The following is a 19,263-nucleotide window of genomic DNA, read 5'->3' on the forward strand; positions in this document are numbered from 1 at the left end:
GCTCAGGGCCTGATACAAATGCTGGCTCTAATGATGATGTTGAATCGCTCTTCAAATACTTGAAGACAGCTACTATTCCTCCCCTCCCTCACCCTGGTGGTCGCTTCTCCTGGCTAAACCTCTCCTCCTTCAACAGAGCCTCATACAGCCCGGCCTCAAGGTCAGACAGGGTTGTTCACATAGCATGGCCATCCTCCTCGGGACCCTCTCCAGACCATCAATGTCCTCCTTAAACCATAAAACCTAGAAGGGAACTCAGTCATCCAGCCAGGTCTGACCCAGCAGAGAGCAGCAGGGTGGTTTGTCTGTCTCTTTCCTCTGACCCCCTGAAGGCTGCTTGAGATTGCATTAACTCACAACTTCTGCTGACTCAGATTGAGTTTGTAATAGATTAAGCCCCCCAGATCTTTGTCAGAAGATCTTCTGTCTAACTTTGCCTCCCAATTTCCTACTGTTTTGTGCCCAAATCTACATTTGTTCCTATTGAATTCCATCATAGTAAATTCAACCCAAGGCCCCAGCCTATCAAAATTGCTTTGGAACTGGACTACTGTCCAATGTCTCACCTCTCCCTAGATCCAAGGTCACACAAGTACTCTGGTATAGATGGACCATTTATATTAGAGCTGGAAGTGACCTTAGTGATAACTGAGTCCAACTCTATCATTTTACAGATGAGGAACCTTGGGCTTGGTGACTTGCCCAAGGTCAGTGGGATAGGAAAGGACAGAATCGTCAGTGCCATAATTGAATACCCCCAAAACATCTGACAATGCCCATATTTTAATTCACTTTTTCAGGGGTGTCAGAAAAGCCCTTGGGATTGAGCTGGCTATTCTGCCTATCTCGAACCTGGAGCTCAATGTCCAGATCCTCCCTGCTGCTCCTGTCTTCCTTCCTGTACCCTCTTCGGAAGTTTGCCACCAGCTTCCAGACAAAGGTGAGGAGTGCATCGTTGTAGGAGTTCTTGGCGATCTGCAGGTTGCGGTACACAAGACTGCTGAAATTGTTGGAGAAGAGCTCGGTGAGGACATCATTGGTGAGGAACTTCCTCAGGTTTAGGCCATTTTCCAGAAAGAGGCGGACGAACTTGGGTCTGTCCTTCACCAGGGCTGAGAACATGACTTCCTGAAGGTCGGCAGACTGGCAATGGGAAAGGGAAGGAGCATTTATTAAGCACCTACTATATATCAGGTGCTGTGCTAAACATTTTACAAATATTATCTCATGTACTCCCCACAACAGCCCTGGGAGGTGGGTGCTATTAAGATCCCCACTGTATGAGCAGAACCAGGAGAACATTGTACACAGTAACAGTGACATTATGTGATGCCCAACTTTGACAGACTTAGCTCTTCTCAGCAGTGCAAGGATCTAACACAACTCCAAAAGACTCATGATGGAAAATGCTATCCACAGCCAGAGAGAGAACTGTGGAGTCTGAATGCAGATCAAAGCATGCTATTTTCACTTTTGTTGTTGTTCTTTTTTTTTACTCATGGTTTTCACCTTTTTTTCTGATTCTTCTTTTGCAATATGACTAATATGAAAATATGTTTAACATGGTTGTACATGTATAGCCTATATCAGATTGCATGCAGTCTTGGGGAGGGGGAAGGGAAGGGAGAGAGAAAAATTTAGAACTCAAAATCTTATGAAAGTGAATGTTGAAAACTAAAACTAAATAAATGAATAAATTAGATTCCCACATTACAGTTGAGGAAACCAAGGCAGACAGGTGACTTTTCCTGGGCCACGCAGTAAATGTCTGAGGCTGGATTTGAACTCGAGTGCTCCTGATTCCAAGCCCATACCTCTATGCACGGCATCACCTACCTTCCAGGAAGCTGGCGACTGAGGAAGGAAAAAGGCGTGACCCCAAGCCTAGGGCTCAGGGGTCATTGCAGTTACATTTGCTTCTTGACCATGACTTTGGTGAACCAGAATGGAGAGGTCCTTGCAAAGTGTGAGAGGTGAAACTTTCCTAAAGATTCCCCCACTCTGCCTGGCCTGGGCTTGGCAGTGAGCTACCATCTTCCCAGTTGGCTTCTTCCTCACCTCCCATCTTCGGTCATTGGTGAAGATTTCCTCGTTGGCCAGGTCCAGCTGGTTCCACTCGAGCAGCAGCTTCAGTTGGCCATTCCAGTTGTCCTTCTCCTGTTCGTTAGTGCTGAAGGCTGGTGAAGGGAGGGGAGCAGGGTGAAAACAACCGAAGACTGAGGCACCAGGGGGCTTGTCTGGGTTTGCCTACAATAGTTATCTGGACCCGTAGGTGACAGATAGTGCTCAAGGTGATTGTTAATCTATCCCTACACTTAAACTTTGTTCCAATGCTCCAAATGTGACTATGCGTGCAGTGGTAATGCTGTTCTAGGTGACCCCCCCAAAGCAATAGACATGTGACCAGAGGAGAGGGCTTGGGTTTGAATCTCAGCTCCATGCTTGGTCACTTGACCTCCCTAGGCCTAAATTTCCTAGCCTGTAAAAGGAGGGGCTTAGATGAGATGACCTCTAATATCCCTTCCAGCTCTAAACCCATGATCTTAAGATCCCACGATTATTGTAACTTTGCTTCCATGGGCCTAGTTGGAAAGTGATCTGAGGAGCTGACCTAGACCAGTGGTGTGGAACTCAAATGGAAATGGGGGGAGGGGGCACTAAACTGCCCATAAGGCTCCCTGTGGGCATATATTGACCTAGAAAACCTCACATTAACATTATCTATGTTTTGCTGTATTTTTATTTATTTGGTTAAATATCTCCCAATGACATTTGACCTAGCTGGGGTCACACTTGGGAGGGTTGCCAGCATTCAGCAGGGCAGCACGTTTGGCACCTCTGACTTACTCAATCTGAAGCCCCTACAGGCCTTAATCCCATGATCTTATAATGATAATATTCATATTTTAAAGGCTTGCACTTGGGTAGCATCACTGGGCGAATGTTCATTTGGACTTTTTATAAGATCAGTCTCTGTGTCAGGGAGTCATGAGGGTCATTCAAAAGCCTTCAGAATTTTCCAACCCATCTTTAATGCTTGTCTCAAATACATGAGTTGACTCCATTCAGAATCTAATAAGCATTTATTAGGCACCTACTGTGTGCAAGGCACTTAGGATACAGAAGCCTGTCCCTGTCTTTAGGGAGTTTACATTAGATTGGGGTTGGGCACACCATTGTCCTGGGAAGTAAGTTCTGCAAACAATAGTTTGTGGCCAGATGAGGCATTAAGGAGCTGCTGAGCTGCATATCAGCCATTTTCTGTCCTTTCATTTCTCCCCTCCTAGATTGTTAGGCTGATTTCATTAGAGAAAGAGTGGGTCTGCTTGAGGGGGCCCTTTGATGTTCTCGGGCTGGGTGGCATTGAGAACAGGAGCCCAGGGCAGGATTTCGTCATCAGTAGGAAAGTCTTCTCTCTTTCAATCACTTGTAGTAAATATAGTAATTTTCATTTAAATACAGATTATTGATGTTTGTAAAACAAAACTATGAGCTAGGAAAATATCCCCATCTTACAGAAGAGGAAATTGAAGTGCTGAGAAGGGAAGGGGAAAGGGAAGGGAATAAGCATTTATATGGAACCTACTGTGTGCCAGGCACTGTGTTAAGCACTTTGCACATGCTATCTCATTTGAGCCTCACAATAACCCTGGAAGTAGCTGTTGTCATTATCCCTATTTTAGAGTTGAGGAAACTGAGTCAAGTAAAGGTTAAGTGACTTGCCTAAGGTCTTGGTAGCATATCAGAATTCACATGCTTTGAAAGCTCAAGGTCCCCTGGGTGCTGTGCTGAAATGGTGTAGAAGGGTGTCAGTGGAGAATGCCACAAAAGACCTTTCCTTTCTCCAGCCCTCACAAGCTCTAACCCCATAGGAAGGTGCTAAGTCCTCTGTTCTTCAATGACCTCTATTCCAAACCCAGATTTCCAAAGTGAAGGCAGTGGGCAAAGTAGCCCCAAGTCAACATTCCTGGTGAGCAGTAGGATCTCCTCACCTTTGTAGAGAGCATAGGAGATGGCATTGCTCACGATTTCATCCCCAGCTTCTTCCATCTTGATAACTGTCAGCAGGTGAGGGTTTTCGAGGATTTCTTTGAGCTGCCAAAATGAAAAATAAAAACACATTACGTAAACTGATCCTGGTGTTGATGGGCACTGATGGGCTCTCTCTCTTTCTCTCCTCCCCTCTGTCTGTCTCTCTCTTTTTCTTTCTATTTCTGTCTCTTTCTCTCTGTCTTTACCTTACCTTCTGTTTGTGGACTAGGACCTCTCTGGCCCCCTTTAGAGACAAACAACATATGTGAGAATCTCTGCTGTCACACCCACATAGTGGTTAGTATGTGTAGACTTATCTGTAGGGAAGGACTGCCTCATTTTTGCCTTTGTGGTCTCAGCACTTCATTCACACAGTACCTGGCACATTGTAGATATACTGTAAATGCTCAGGGGAATAAATGGGATCCTTCTCTCATATACATGATTTATAATGCTGGCTTCCAACTTTTGCACCATAATCCAGTATCTAGCTTAATGAGGATGGACATATACAATATTAAGAATGGATATATACAGGTAAATGTTGCCTCCAATAAAAATTGCAGGCAAGGCGAGGAGTCTAGATGGAGAATGTGGGATATGCTGTCAGATGCAGTCCCTGTTGGTTGGCTTTGCTTAAATATTTGTCTTTTCAATAAGGAAGAGTTCAATGGGGTATAGGAAAAATAATTGGGATATAAAAAGCAAAAGTCAACAGCAAAAAAATGACCAAACAAAATTCTTCCAAATGGCTACTCTCAATAGAGTGGGAACACAAGTATATTTTTTTCTAATTTAAAATTTTTTTTTGAAACACAAGTATTTGCTAGGCAAGACCCAGCAACACTCTGAAGGAATGCTTAGGCCTTTGAGTTTAGGAATGAATCAATTGATCAGCATTTGTTAAGCACTTACCATGTTCCAGGCACTGTTTCAGGTGATGGATAAACAAAGACAAAGATGAAATAGTCCCAACTTTCAGGGAGCTTATGTTCTGATCAGGGAGACAAAGTGCACGTAGAGGGATGGACAAAACTCAGGGAAAGCAGGTCCACGGTGACATTGGGAAGGAGGATGGTACCAGGGGTAGGGGCACCAGAAAAGGCTTCACACAGAAGGTGGTCCCTGAACCGAGTTGAGGTGGAGGTGAGGAGGAGGAAGAGAAGGAGGAGGAGGAGAAGGAGGAGGAGGACCTTTCCAGGCATGCTGGGCAGCCAGTGCAGAGGTCTGGAGATGGGACATTGAGTCATGTGAAAAAGAGCTGGCATGCCAGTGTAGCCAGATGTGTGGGAGGAAGGCTGGAAAAAAGTAGGATGAAGCCAAGATACAAAGAGATTTAAATGCAAATGGAAGAGTTTAGATTTGATCCTAGAGGTGACAGGAAGCCACCAGAACATATTGAGTGTGCGAGTGACAAGGCTAGGACCTTGAAGAAAAACACTTTGGCTTCGGTGTGGAGGATGGACTGAAGCAGGGAGGAGACTTGAGGCAGGCAGACACTCCTCCCCTCCCCCAGCAGGTATTGCTGGTCGGAGTGAGTCATGGAGGGCTTGCACAGGGTGGGGGCAGGGTCAGAGGAGAGGTGGGGGCGACCTATATGAAAGATGTTGAGGTGGAAATTCCATAATTTTTACAATCAACATATTTTCTTTTATTAGACCAACCAACAGACATGTTAGTTCAGAGCTCAATATGGTTTTTAAACTGTAATTTTTTCAATTGGCAAACATTTATCTTTTCTCTTCCTTTCTCCCCTCCAATAGAAAAGAAAAAAAGAACCCTTATAATAATTATGCCTAGTAAAGCAAAGCAAATTCCCTCATTGACCATGTCCAAAAATGTGTCTCATTCTGCGTTTTGAGTCTCTGATCCATCTGACAGGGAGTGGGGTAGCATGCTTTAGCTCTGGTTCTTTGGAATTAGGGTCTGTCCTTGCACTAAAGTCCTATGATTTTGACTTCTGGTTGAGTTTATGAGGTGAGAAAGACTGAGGAGCTGAGGATAACTCCGGGGGTAAAACCTGGGACACTGGAAGGATGGGAGTGCCCTCAGCAGGAATGGAGAAGTTTGGAAAAGAAATGGGTTTGAGGGGGAAGCAAATGAGTTCTGTTGCGGGTGTCCATGGGCTAGGCAGCTGCCAACATCCAGGGGCAGTTCGTGATGCCAAGACTGAAGCTCAGGGGAGATACTAAAACTGCATAGAGGTGATAATGGCACCCTTGGGGACTGATGAGGTCACCAAGAAAGAATATGGAGAGTGAAGAGAAGAGGGGGCAGGGCAGGGCCTTGGAGGAAACTCGTGACCGGGAGCAGGCTGGGGGGTGAAGACCATCAGTGCCACGCTGGAGTTAGCTTTGCTTAAATGGCTTTCTTTGCTACAAGGAAAGGTTCAATTGATGTGAGGCATGGAGAGTTAGGAAAAAAATGAATGGGGTGTAAAAAGAAAAGGGCATAGGATTTTGGTTTCTGACCTAAGATTTCTGGGCACTCCCAGAGAAGAATCTCCCTTACCGATGCAGGCCAGCACCTGCTCTGCCATTTATAAGATTAGAAATTTTCATGAAGCGCCTCGAAGTTGAGACTTACCCAGGGTCACACAGCCACTATGTATTCCGGGGGGACTTGTACGTAGGTCTTCCTGACTCCAGAGTAGTTTCTCTTATCAATAAAACTTAAGAAAGAAAACTTTTAAAAACTGAATAATCTTATTAGAATAGAGTCTAATGAAAAGCAATCCTTATTAGCCAACCCTAAAATATTTGTTCTTTGCCTTCTATGTGCAAGGCATGATGTGACTGGAAACTGGGGAGCAAACATGACTCAGTATCTGGCTTAGACCCCCTCATTTCCTCGACTCTTTCTTTCACAGAGATGCTGCTAGGCTAGGTGCCATCTCTTTAAAATGTGCCCAATTTTTAGCCCTCAAATTAAAGACAAAATCTGAAGGAGTTGACTCTAATGAGCAGAGAGGCTCTGCTGGAGCTCCCCCGGAGCCTGACAGAACAGTTCTGAAGGAGAAGGAGAACATTCATGAGCTGAGGATGTTCATGGGAAATAGTGGCAATGAGAAGAGGAACAGGCATTCCAAAAAGTACTCAGTTCCAGTTCAGGGAGACAGAGGAAGGCCAGAGAGGGAAGCTGACATCCCAAAGTGAGCCAGAGGGCAGCACTTATTCTAGAATTATGGTGATGGCTCTGCCTCAATCTGGAATTTGTATTTCTAAAAATAAAGTCACGCTACTTTTACTTGCTGTGAACTTTCTTTCTCCTGGCTGATAGTATGGAACACAAAACAAAGTATCGAAAGAGAGCATTTGAGACTCTGTCTCAGCTAATTATCTCCCTAAACAGCTGGGACCATGCACTTACTTAGAAAGCACTTTGTGAATGAAAGAATTGATGGAAGTTTGGATGGAAGGATGGATGGATAGATGGATGGATGGATGGATGGATAGGTGGATGGATGGATGGATGGATGAATGATGGATGAATGAATGGGTGGATGGAAGGATAGATGGATGTTGAGGGATGATTTGAACTCCAGGTTCAGTTTTAGCAGCATTGGGAAAGTAAAGTGCCCTTCATTGCCAGAGAGAAAAGTCCTTCAGGAAGACACCTTGGAGCAGTGTCCACAAAGTTGAATTTGGAGGAACCAGGGCTCATTGCCCTGCTGCCTGGCATCGATTACCCAGAATAAAATGTCTCAGCTTAAGTTAATCACCTCCAATCTCACCACCATGCACTCATGCCTTGACAGGCACCACTTCCCTTAGCCTCCTCTCCCCTCTGATTGGAGGGCTGGAGGGTGGAGCATCAGGTTCCTCCCACTGCCTTCCTTGATCCAGAAACTGGATTCTCAGTTCTCTCCCCTCTGCATCTACTGCTTCATTGGTTTCAAATCCACAGATGCCCCAGGGCTGGTACCTCCTGATACCCTCACCTCACCCTTTCCTCCCTCCTTTTCTATGTTGTCTCCTCCCATTAGACTATAAATTCCTGGAGGGCAGGGACTGACTTTTTATTAATTGTATCCCCAGTGCTTAGCCTGGCACACAGTAGGTGCTCAATAAATGTTGATTACGTTGGATGGTTTGAACCTTGTTTCTGCCTTCCTTTCTTGCTATATGTTTGAACTTGAAAAAGTCACTTCACATCTCTGGGTCAATTGATCAATCACATGTTTATTAAGCCATGCTACCACATGGCAGGCACTTTGTTAGGCACCAGGGATACAAAGACAAAATCATCTCTTCCCTTAAAGAGCTTACAATCTAGCCAATTGGGCCCCAGTTTCCTCCTCTGGAAAAAGAGAGGGGAGTCAAACTAGAAGGTGTCCAAGGGTCCTTCCAGCTCTATATTTATGACCTAATCCACTATTTAACAAAATATTCATAGATTCACTCTTTTTGGTAATAAAAAAACCCACCAAAAACCTGAGAACTAAATGGATGGCCAGAATTGGGGACTGGCTGAGTAAATTTCCCTCCCTCAGTGAAATATGATTGCACTGTGGGACTTGATGAGTCTGAGGGATTCAGGGAAACAGATGAAGGCTTGTATGGAGTGATGCTGCCTGATGAAGGAACTAAGGAAGTCAATGTGCCCCAGAGGACACTGATGTCATCAATGACGCTCCTTGAGGGCAGCAGAGCCAAGGCCCAATGAACAAGGAAGGATAGGGGTATATTCATGTTCCATGTGTCTGTTGGCTTTTATTTATTAGAAGGATGAAAGGTGAGGGGCAGGGGAGGGGAAGTGACTACAACCTCAGGACAAAAGGCAACCAGACACCTTGAAGTCTGTGTTTTTATCCTGATTTTTTTTAGCTTTAATTATGTTTTATCCTGGTTTTTGTAGCTTTAAGTCTATGTTTTTATCTTGGTTTTTTGGAGCTTTAAGTCTATGTTTTTAGCTTTAAGTTTATGTTTTTATCCTGGTTTTTGTAGTTTTAAGTCTATGTTTTTACCCTGGTTTTTGGAGCTTTAAGTCTATGTTTTAATCCTGGCTTTTGGAGCTTTAAGTCTACGTTTTTCTCCTGATTTTTTTTTGAGCTTTAAGTCTATATTTTTAACCATGGTTTTTGTAGCTTTAAGTCTATGTTTTTATCCTGGTTTTTGGAGCTTTAAGTATGTTTTTATCCTGGTTTTTGGAGCTTTAAGTCTATGTTTTTATCCTGGTTTTTGGAGCTTTAAGTCTATGTTTTTATCCTGGTTTTTGGAGCTTTAAAAGGTTGCAGGATTCCCACAAAGTTCTCTCTGGCTTCCCTTGAAAACTAGACCTACCTTTGTGCTACCTGTTGCTTCTTCTTTGTCCTAACCTCATTCCCCTCAGTACTGACTCACCCATCGGATCCAGCTTTCAGTTTCTTCTTCTGGGAGTCGGGAAATGGTTCGGGGCAAATACTTGATGAGCTTTTCTTTGACTGTAGATGATGCCAGGGAGTCTTCAGCGTCTATCAGGCTGGCAATGACATCAGCGATCTGCCCAGAGCCCTCCACCACCACGCAGGGGATTTTATTTTTGATGGCTGTATTGATGGCCTTGGGAATGGAAAGGAGAAACTGGGCAGTGGAGGAAGCAGAGGGTGAGGGAGCAGCCTGAAGAGTGAGTGCCCAGTGACTCCTGGGACTAGGCTGCCCACGAAGGCCACAGAAGCCTGTCTTGACTTCTTACCCCCAGAGTGTCCTACTGCGGAAAATCATAGTGCAAAGAGCCCTGGGGTCTGGAGTCTGAGAACCTGCATTTGAATCCCTGCTCTGCTCCTTCCTCTGTGGCCTTAGACAAAGCCTTTCCCCTCTCTGGGCCTCAGTTTCCTCATCTGTCAAAAGAGGGGATTGAATTAGAGGGCCTCTGAGGTCTCTCACGGAGCTGAATCTGTGATCATTTATCAAATGGGTTGCCATTGTATTAACTTAAAACAGTAAAACTTGGGGCAGCTAGGTGGCGCAGTGGATAGAGCACTGGCCCTGAAGTCAGGAGGACCTGAGTTCAAATCTGGCCTCAGACCAAACACTTGACACTCACTAGCTGTGTGACCCTGGGCAAGTCACTTAACCCCAATTACCTAAAAAAACAAAAAACAGTAAAACTTTTGATGCTCATCCTGAAGTTCCTCATTTTATAAAATAACAATAATGATAATAACAATAATAATAAGTCAGAATGGAATGAATTCATGGGATCCATATTTAAAAATTAGTTGGCTCCCTTCCTCCCTCCCCCCAAATAGATACCCACATGGAAGAGGCAGAGGCAGTGTAGCATCATAGAGAGAACTAGCTTCAGAGCCAGAAAGATTCGGGCCCAAGTCCAGTCTCTGGTCCCTTCTGCCCGTGTGACCCTGGACAATGGCAATTTTTTCAGACATTAAATTGTAGGAAGCTGCCCACAGGCCGCAGAGAATTCCCTCAGCCAGAGTGTTTTAGGTCTAGTCCTCAGCCACAGGCACCCAAGGGATGAGAAAGGAACGTTTGGAGTGCCAGCCATCATTCTTTGAATGAAAAGAATCATGTCTACACTACTACTACTACTACTACTAATAACAATAATAATAATGATGATGATGATGATGATGAGCGATATCTCCATTGTGCTTTTAAGTTTACAAAGCACTCTACAGAGGTCACCATCTCATTTGAGCTTCCCAACAGCTTTGTGACACTTGTGGCTATCATTCCCATTTTACAGATGTGGGAACAGGCTCAGCATCCAGATGGCCAAAGGCGATTGATTAGGTGTTGTATTCATAGGGTAGGAGGAATTTGTTGCTAAGTTCGATTGATCCTAAAGCTCCAGATGTTCATATCCAGAGGCTTCCATCCCTCGGATAGTACAGTTGTCTTTTGCATACTTACAATTATTAGAAAGTGATCAGCTCTGCATCAGCCTCTCAGCAGACCAAGTCATTCACGCCCATTCACATGCTCTGATCAGGCCATGAAGCTCCTGGAGCTGTGGTCCACAGGCACTCAGGGGTGCAGGGAGGAGGGAGGAATGCCCCATCTGGCTCCTTGGATGGGCTGCTCTAGCGGGGAAGGAGGAGCCCCCCTGTGCTCCGCCCCCAAGGTTAAACACTAGGTCCTTAAGCTTCTGGGAGCTCTTTATATGAATAAAAGCAGAACTCACCTTCAGAGTCTCTCTTCCGCCTCCTTGGGAGAAACACACAATGGGGATCTTTCCACCATAATTGGAATCTGTGAGAGAGATGAGAGACTGTCATTTTCCAGCTTTGAATGTCCTTTCCAATCCTCTGCCTCAGAAGCAATGCACTTTTGCAATTTGTTTAGTCTGAGTAAAAGAGAAGCATATGAAGTAGCTAGCTAGGTGATGCTGCAGTGGATAGAGCACTGGGCTTGGAGTCAGGAAGTCCTGAGTTCAAATTTAGACTCAAACATTTACTAGCTGTGAGACCCTAGGCAAGTCACTTAACCCTGTTGGCCTCAGTTTCCTCATTTGTAAAATGAGCTGGAGAAGGAAATGGCAAGTCACTCCAGCATCTTTGCCAAGAAAATCCCAAATGGGTTCGCAAAGAGTTGGACATGACTGAAAAATGACTGAACAACGAAAGATAAGCATGAAGCCTATTTGGGTTGGGGGTTTGTGGTAGCTAGGTGTGTTACAATTAATCAACTGAAGTAAAAAGAAATGGAGGTGCAAAGTTACAGAGCAAATAATGGTTTAATAGTAAGCCTAGCAAGTTACCATTAAGTCAGGGAATCTAATTCCTCAGTAATTGGTGACAAAGGAGCGATTTACAGAGCTTATTTTTATAACTGAATGGAGGAATAGCAAACAAATGAACCAGGAAACTGGTTTTGAACATAATTCAACTGGACAAGACAGGTCATCTGACTAGTTCACTTCTCCCAGGCTTTCTTCACCCAAATTTGTCAAAGTCAGATTGCTCAGAAGTCCTTGCCCTGTGACTGATGCCTTTTGTAAGCAGAAAGCCTCCTGGGAAGGAGGAACTTATGGTTTGGAGTTAGCAGTCAGTCCCATCTTCCACCTGCCAACCTGAGAAGTTTCCATTACTCAACGGAGACTTAGCCTCTAGCTCAAGGAAAAAACCAGAATCTTTGCCACTAAGATGGGAGACAGAAACTGAACCTTTCACCAACCCTCCTTTCTCCAGCTGCCAGGAAGGGGGAACTCAGCCTTTAAAAAGAGGCTTATAATCCTACAATTATTTTATTCCCACAGAGATCTAGGTTTTACTCTAAATTATTTGCCACTAAATGATAGTCTTTTTTTTTAAATAGGGCAGTTTAATTTGAGAAGTCTTTCCCCTATTGTATCCTATATTATCAACCTATTTATTTTTACAGGGTTGTGAGGAATGTGCTTTGCAACTCTTTTTTGTTGTTTGGTTGTTTCAGTCGTGTCTGATGCTTTGTGCTCCAATTTGGGGTTTTCTTGGTCAAGATATTGGAGTGGTTTGCCATTTGCTTCTCCAGCTTATTAGATATATGAAGAAACTGAGGCAACAGGGTTAAGTGACTTGCCCAGGGTCACACAGCTAGTAAGTGTCTGAGGTCAGATTTGAATACATGAAGAATCTTCCTTACTCCTGGCCAGGTACCCTATGTACTATGGCACCACCTAGCTGCCCTGAAATAATAATCTTATCAATCTATCTATTTACTGACTCCATAGGCAACTTAGACTTAGGAGAATACCTATGTTAGTCTGGTTTATTTGTTAGGGCTAGCTTTCCCTAAAGAAGGGAGCTTGATCCTGTAATCAAATTAAAAATAAATCAAAGTAATCAATACCAACTGATTTCCTTTTCAGATGGTGCAGTGGATAGAGGCCAGGCCTAAAATCAGAAAGAGTCATCTATATGAGTTCAAATCTGACCTCAGACACTTATAGCTGTGTGACCCTGAGCAAGTCATTTAACTCCTGTTTGCCTCGGTCTTCTCATCTGTAAAATAGTTGGAGAAGGAAATGGTAAACCATTCTAGTATCTTTGCCAAGAAAACCCCCAATGGGGTCATGAAGAGCCAGATGTCACTGAAAATGACTCAACCAGAAGTCTGTGATTTCTTTAGCAGAGAAAGCTCCGAGTATAGAAATTCCCTCCAACAAAGCAGAACAGCCACTTATCTGCAGCCTGCTCACATAGATAATGTTAAGTGATATATTTATATACATGAAAGGCAGTGTGGTATAGTGGATAGAGAGCTGGCCTTGGATCTAGAAAGATCTGGGTTCAAGTCCTGCCTCTGACATCTACTGGTTGTGTGACCCTGGACAAGTCACACAACCTTTCAATACTATAATTTCTCTAAGTTTCAGAGAAAGTGCTGATCTGTATGGCTAGAAGGAGGTTCCTTATCTGGTGTTCTCTAAATCAATGGGGTCACCAGGTTTGGTAACCAAAAAATATTGGTTGGAAAGATGGACATAGTTTTACATATAACAACTATAAACATATATCTGCATATACTTATATATGTATATGTATAGACACACAGAGGAATCACATACATAAGTATTTGTGTATGTGTATACATACATACATGCTTATAAATATATATGTATATGCAGTATATATAGAGTGTAACCATATCTATCCATCTCTCCGGTTACACTCTAGTGGAGTTTAAATTTTGCATTACAAGTGGGTGTTCGGGTTTTTGTCGATTCTGTCTTGGCAGACCATGCTCTATAGCTTTCATTTTCCACCACAGAGTTTTGAAAGTGATTTGTATCATCAGGGGACGTTGCAAGCTGCCAACATTTTCAGATGTATCTATTTGTCATTGATGCAGCAGACACCAGGTCCCTGCTGACCTTACCCCTGTAGAAATGCACTAGAATCTCTTTTGGTCTTACCATTGAAGGAATGCAAATGAAGGAGCAGCTAGGTGGCACAGTGGTTAGAGCACTGGTTCTGGAGTCAGGAGGACCTGAGTTCAAATTTGGCCTCAGATAATTACTAGCTGTGTGACCCTGGGCAAGTCACTTAACCCTAATTGCCTCCCCCCCCCCAAAAAAAGAAATTCACGCAAGGGTTGCTAGTCAGAATCTGTTCCAGTCTGGAGAAGGAGTAAGTCAGCCAGTCCATAAGCATATATTAAAACCTCTTACTATGTGCCAGGCACTCTGCTAAGCTCTGGGGATACAAAGAAAGGTTAACAAACAAACAAACAAACAATCCCTGCTCTCAAGGAGTTCTAAGTTTCACTGGGGTAACAGCATGGGAGCAAACACATGCAAATGAGAGGTAAACAGCACAAATGAAAGGCGATCTTGGGGGGATCATTAAGGGAAACCAGGAAGTGAATGGTGGCTTCTTGTTTCGTTTTGTGGAAGCAAGATCGTATAGTTTGTGGCTATGGCAGACTGGGTTGGGAGCTTAATCCTACTGGCCAGACTCACAGGCACCATAATTCCTATCCCCTAAATAGAACCAGGGGCAAAAGCAGTGCTCAGGTGCCCCCTCCCACCCAAGGCCTCTTAGGAAGCCTCCACTCCTCTTCCAATGACTTTGAATAATTTTGCAGAGTCTTTGTGTTTATTTATGGGCATCCATGTTTATGTCCTCCAACAGAATGGAAGCTCCTTGAGGGCAGAGTCTATTTATCCCTTCTTCTGTCTTTGTGTCCCTAGCATTAAACATAGGGATTGAGATAATACATGAAAAGTGATTTGCAAATCTTAAATTACTATAGAAATTTCAGCTTTTATTGTTGTTATTATTTTTGGAGGTAGCTGGTGGTATAGAGCACTGGACCTGGAACAAGAAAGATCTGGGTTCAAATTCAGCCTCAGATACTCATTACTTGTATTCGCCTCAGTTTTCTTAGCTGTAAAATGGGGATCATAACAGCACATGCCTCCCAAGGTTGTTGTGAGGATCAAATGAGATATTTATAAAGTGCTTAGCACAGCACCTGGCACATAGTTGGAGCTTTATAAATACTTATTCCCTTTCTTCTCTCTTATCATCACCTTCATCATCACCATTATCAACATCACCTTCATCACCATCATCATCATCATCTTCATCATCACCATTATCAACATCATTATCATCATCATCATCACCACCCACCACCACCACCATCCACCACTACCACCATCACCATCATTTTTTTTGAAAATCCAGGTGTGATTTCATGAGAATAAGGAATTCCCAGTGAGGAAACTCCCTGTCCTGGTGCAGTTCAGTAACTGTATGGGCCACTCTGAGTCTTAGGGAGTTTCCTGGGGCCCTTCCAGGTTGCCCAGGATCACACAACTAAGAAGTGCTAGAGAAGTCTTCCTGCAAGGGAAAGGAAGTCTCTTTCCATTGCACAATGCTGCCTCTTACACATAGTCAGTTTTTAATGAATCAATATTTGTTCAATTGAATTCATTTGAATTGAACTGAACAAAGGAACGTGGTATATTATCCTGCTTGGAATACTAACCTTGGATTGCACGTTCTGAAATGTATTTCTCCAATTGATTCCGAAGCTTTGCTTCAACTGATGGGTATCCATGGCAGCCATTATCGACCAGTAAGAGATGGGTGTGGTTATTGTCCAGGATATACAATGGGTCTCTCTTGAAGTCATCCATGATATACTGGGCTGAGAAATGTCCCTATGGGTCACAGTGAAAGTTTTCATTGAGATTTGAAGTGGCTTCTCTGGAAGATGACATTGAGTGGCCTCATATCAGAGGATCCTCCTCTAGGTTCTGAATAAAAGCCCTCCTAGGTAAGAATGGCTCTGGGTCATGCAGAAAGTAGGATTTGGAGAGCATTTGAAACTGCAGAAATTATGAAGAGCCAGGATTTCAACGAATATTGAAAGGATAGATAATATATGGGAAATGTATAATAATCATAAGCAACATTTACCTAACAAAATTCAAAGAAGAAAAGCTATACCACCTTCACTTTTGGCACTGTATCCATAGTGCTTAGTAGATTACCTTGCTCTTGGTAAGTGCTTAATGATTATTGGATTGAATTATAAAGTAACTATTTGTTTATTTTGTCCGTATCTGTGATTTGACAACTCAGATCCATGACTGTTTTGCAACTTATTGGCTTAGAGAATCACTGGGGGCAAGGAGATTTTAAGTGATTTAAGTGATCATACAGCTAGTATCTGTTAGAGGAGGGATCTGAGCACATCATCCTGACTACAAAGCTGGCCCTCTATTCACTTTACCTTCCTTTCTTTGACCCTATCATCAAAGAGACGAGAACAGGGGCAGACAGTATGTCCAGATGGGATCAAAGATACTGGGCCCAGTAGGAATCAGTGCATAATCTTGAGGTAGAGTGATGTACTGAGGACAAATAGATGAGGAAAGATAGTTACCCAAGGAGGGAAGCAGCCTCAAATAGTGTCTATGTATCAGCAAAGAATGTCAGATATCAATTCAAGAAAGGACTTCCAACCTATTAAGTACGAGGAGATGTGAGTTACTCCTTCACCACACATACATTCTACACTGTATTTTTGGGAGAATGTGCCTCATGCTTTTGGGAAGAATATTTTGTACTAATTATTATTATTAGGCCATTTGAATAAATGCCTTTCTAAAAGCTAATGAAATCACTGAGCTGATTGTTAATGGGAAGCACACCCATGGGGGCTCCTAAGCTACAGTACTTGAAATATAACCTCTCAGAATCACCCCTAGAGCCCAAAGCTTAGCAGCAATAAGCAGCCCTCTGGGGCCCAAACTGTGAGGGTGAGTGTGTATGTGTGTGTGTGTGCGTGTGTAAATGTGTATAATCCAAAAGGTATGCCACCTTTATTTACATGTGTACATGTTGCTTAAGTTCCTTGTTTGCTTAGTAATGCTTGTTGATTGATTGATTGATTGATGATATTACTGTAAAGTTCCTTTGCAGTGTTCCTGCATGACCTCTCAGCTTTCCTCCCCAGCCAACTCACAATGGCATTCATACCTCAGCATCACTGTGTCTGATCAGGGTGTCCCGATTGGAGACCATTCCCCAGGCTGCTATGCCAATGGCTACAATGTTCTCCTCTGAATTCCTGCTGATGGTGTTGTCTCTCACCACCTCACCAATATACTTCATCAGGCCATAGTGAGTGCCTCCAGTGAGAATCCATGCCCCTGTGGACAGGTGTCAAAATTACAATTCAATTGAAACACCAGGGAACAATGATGCACAATGAAATTCGCACACTAGGTTCAACGTGGAGAAATCCTCCCCTTAGAATGATACACAGATGTGAGGGATGGAATGTCCTCTGGGTGGCCAATTCCACAGGATAAGACAGAAAATCATGGAATTTTAGAGATGGCAAAGCTATTTGATTGATTGATTTGGTTTATTTCATGTAGCCCAAACCTCCTGATTTTGAAGATGAGGATCTGAGATGTGGAGTGACTAAGAGCTCGATGTGGGGGGAGGAGAAGGGTCTATACATGGAGGGAGCTCAGCCACAACAATTCTATGTGGAATGGCAACATTTGCTCAGCTTCATATCTGGAATCATCTCATCCCAGGATTGGGAGGGGTGTGGTTCAACCTGTTTCAGAATAAGTGCATTCCTCAAAATGCCCAACAGGGGGCTATGCAGCCACTCCTTTAAGACCTCTTATGAGAAGGCCCAGTAGATCATTCCCACTCTTGGATGCTTCTCCTAGCAAGTCTCCCTTAAAATCAAGCCAAATGGACCTCTTTGTATTTCCCCCTCATTGCTCTAAGCATAGCCAGTTGAATACCTTTCCCAAGCAATAGACTCCTTTAGATCTTGAAGACAGCTGTCATATCCACCTTGAGTCTTTTCTTCAAACTAAAAATCCCCAGGTCCTTTAGTGTTTGGAGAAAAAAAATCATAGCTCACATCCAAGTTGGGTGACAGGTCAGGAGAAGTTTTATTGTTACACCAATAAAGGCGTTTTCTTTGTTGTCTGGGTGAGTTCTGATTACGAGCAATTCCCAATCACTATGCATGGTATAAAATGAAGAAGTAAATAGGTTGGGCAGTTCTGCTATGTTACAAATTATTACAAAGTACAAGGTAACAGGGTTCCATGACATTGTTATGGAGAGATAGGGATGGAGTGAGTGGTTCTCTGATATGATTCCTGATATGATTTTACAACTGCTCCTTTCAGTGATTACAGGGACACTTGAGATGATTGGGGTATATTATGAAAAATCTTGCACATGGATTAGGCTGAAAGTAAACCTGAATGCAAGAGTCTGGAGGTGTCTGCTCATTTTACATTGCCATGATGGCCAAGGTGCAAAATGGAGTCACTCATGTCAAGTGAGAGGGGAGAGGAGGGGCCCCTCTTGTTGCCTCCACAAACCTCTCCTGGTGTGGCAGAAGCCCTTCGTTGATCTTACTGCTTTCCTGTGGATTTTCCTGTTTGTCACTTTCCCCAGAACTGAGAATAATAGCCCAGACGTGGCCTGACCAGGAGAGCCTCTTCCTGTTGGATGACCACCTTCTGCATCCTAGGCATCAGGCCAGCCTAAAGATTGCATTAGCTTTCTGGGCCACCATAGAACACTGTGGACTCACAGGAAGCTTTCAGTCTATTTAGAGCTCTAGACTTTTCTCAAAAGAGCAGTTGTTTAGGCACACCTCCTATGGTGCAGCAGAAAGAGCATTGGATTGGTTGTGAGAATCCTGGCTCTGCTCTTCATGATCTGAAGGGCTGATGCAGCTCACTTAGCTTTTCTGGGCCTCCCTTGGTTCATCTTAAAATAAATACACTGTAGTAGATGACCAGTAGGTTCTCTGCTAACTCTATATTATGATGATTCAAGAATCATATGATCTGAAACATATGAAACTGATTCCGTGGACCAAGAGCAAGACTTGGTATTTGTCCCTTTTTGGTTTTATCTCATTAGATTTGGCCTAATGCTCCAGCCTGTTGAGACAGGTTTGAGTGCTCATCCTACCATCCAGTGAGTTAGGCATGCTTCCTGACTCTGTGTTGTTTGGGAGGCTGATAAAGCGAGCCATCTATGACTTTACCTAAGTCACTAACAGAAACCTGAATCAGCACAGGGCACCCTCAGATCACTGGCTGCTTCCCTGAAGATGCCTTCCTGTCTTGTCACAGGGCCATGAATGAGCGTGCATTGGGCCCAACCATCTGACCAGTTCCAAATCCACCTAACTGCATTGCTGTCTGGTTGTGATCTCTCCATATTCCCTATGAGAATACCAGGAGAAACTCTGTTGAATGCTTTGCTGCCTTCCAGGTAAACGACAGCTAGCAGACTAATAA

General features: G+C 43.6%; 1 protein-coding gene across 1 annotated transcript in view; it reads right to left on the bottom strand.

The window, feature by feature from the left end:
* TRPM8 (transient receptor potential cation channel subfamily M member 8) overlaps positions 1-19,263 on the bottom strand; it is a 60,416-nt gene that overhangs the window by 30,013 nt on the left and 11,140 nt on the right. The window contains exons 5-11 of the mRNA XM_027857464.1: positions 16,949-17,121; positions 15,450-15,624; positions 11,158-11,225; positions 9,375-9,572; positions 3,993-4,095; positions 2,059-2,177; positions 853-1,143 (exon numbers count right to left, since the gene is read on the bottom strand). Of these exons, the coding sequence (XP_027713265.1) occupies positions 853-1,143; positions 2,059-2,177; positions 3,993-4,095; positions 9,375-9,572; positions 11,158-11,225; positions 15,450-15,624; positions 16,949-17,121 (1,127 nt within the window). The remainder of the gene's footprint in view (positions 1-852; positions 1,144-2,058; positions 2,178-3,992; positions 4,096-9,374; positions 9,573-11,157; positions 11,226-15,449; positions 15,625-16,948; positions 17,122-19,263) is intronic.

This window comes from Vombatus ursinus, unplaced genomic scaffold (assembly GCF_900497805.2).
Source record: "Vombatus ursinus unplaced genomic scaffold, bare-nosed wombat genome assembly UNPS02012147.1, whole genome shotgun sequence".
Classification (NCBI taxonomy): Eukaryota; Metazoa; Chordata; class Mammalia; order Diprotodontia; family Vombatidae; genus Vombatus; species Vombatus ursinus.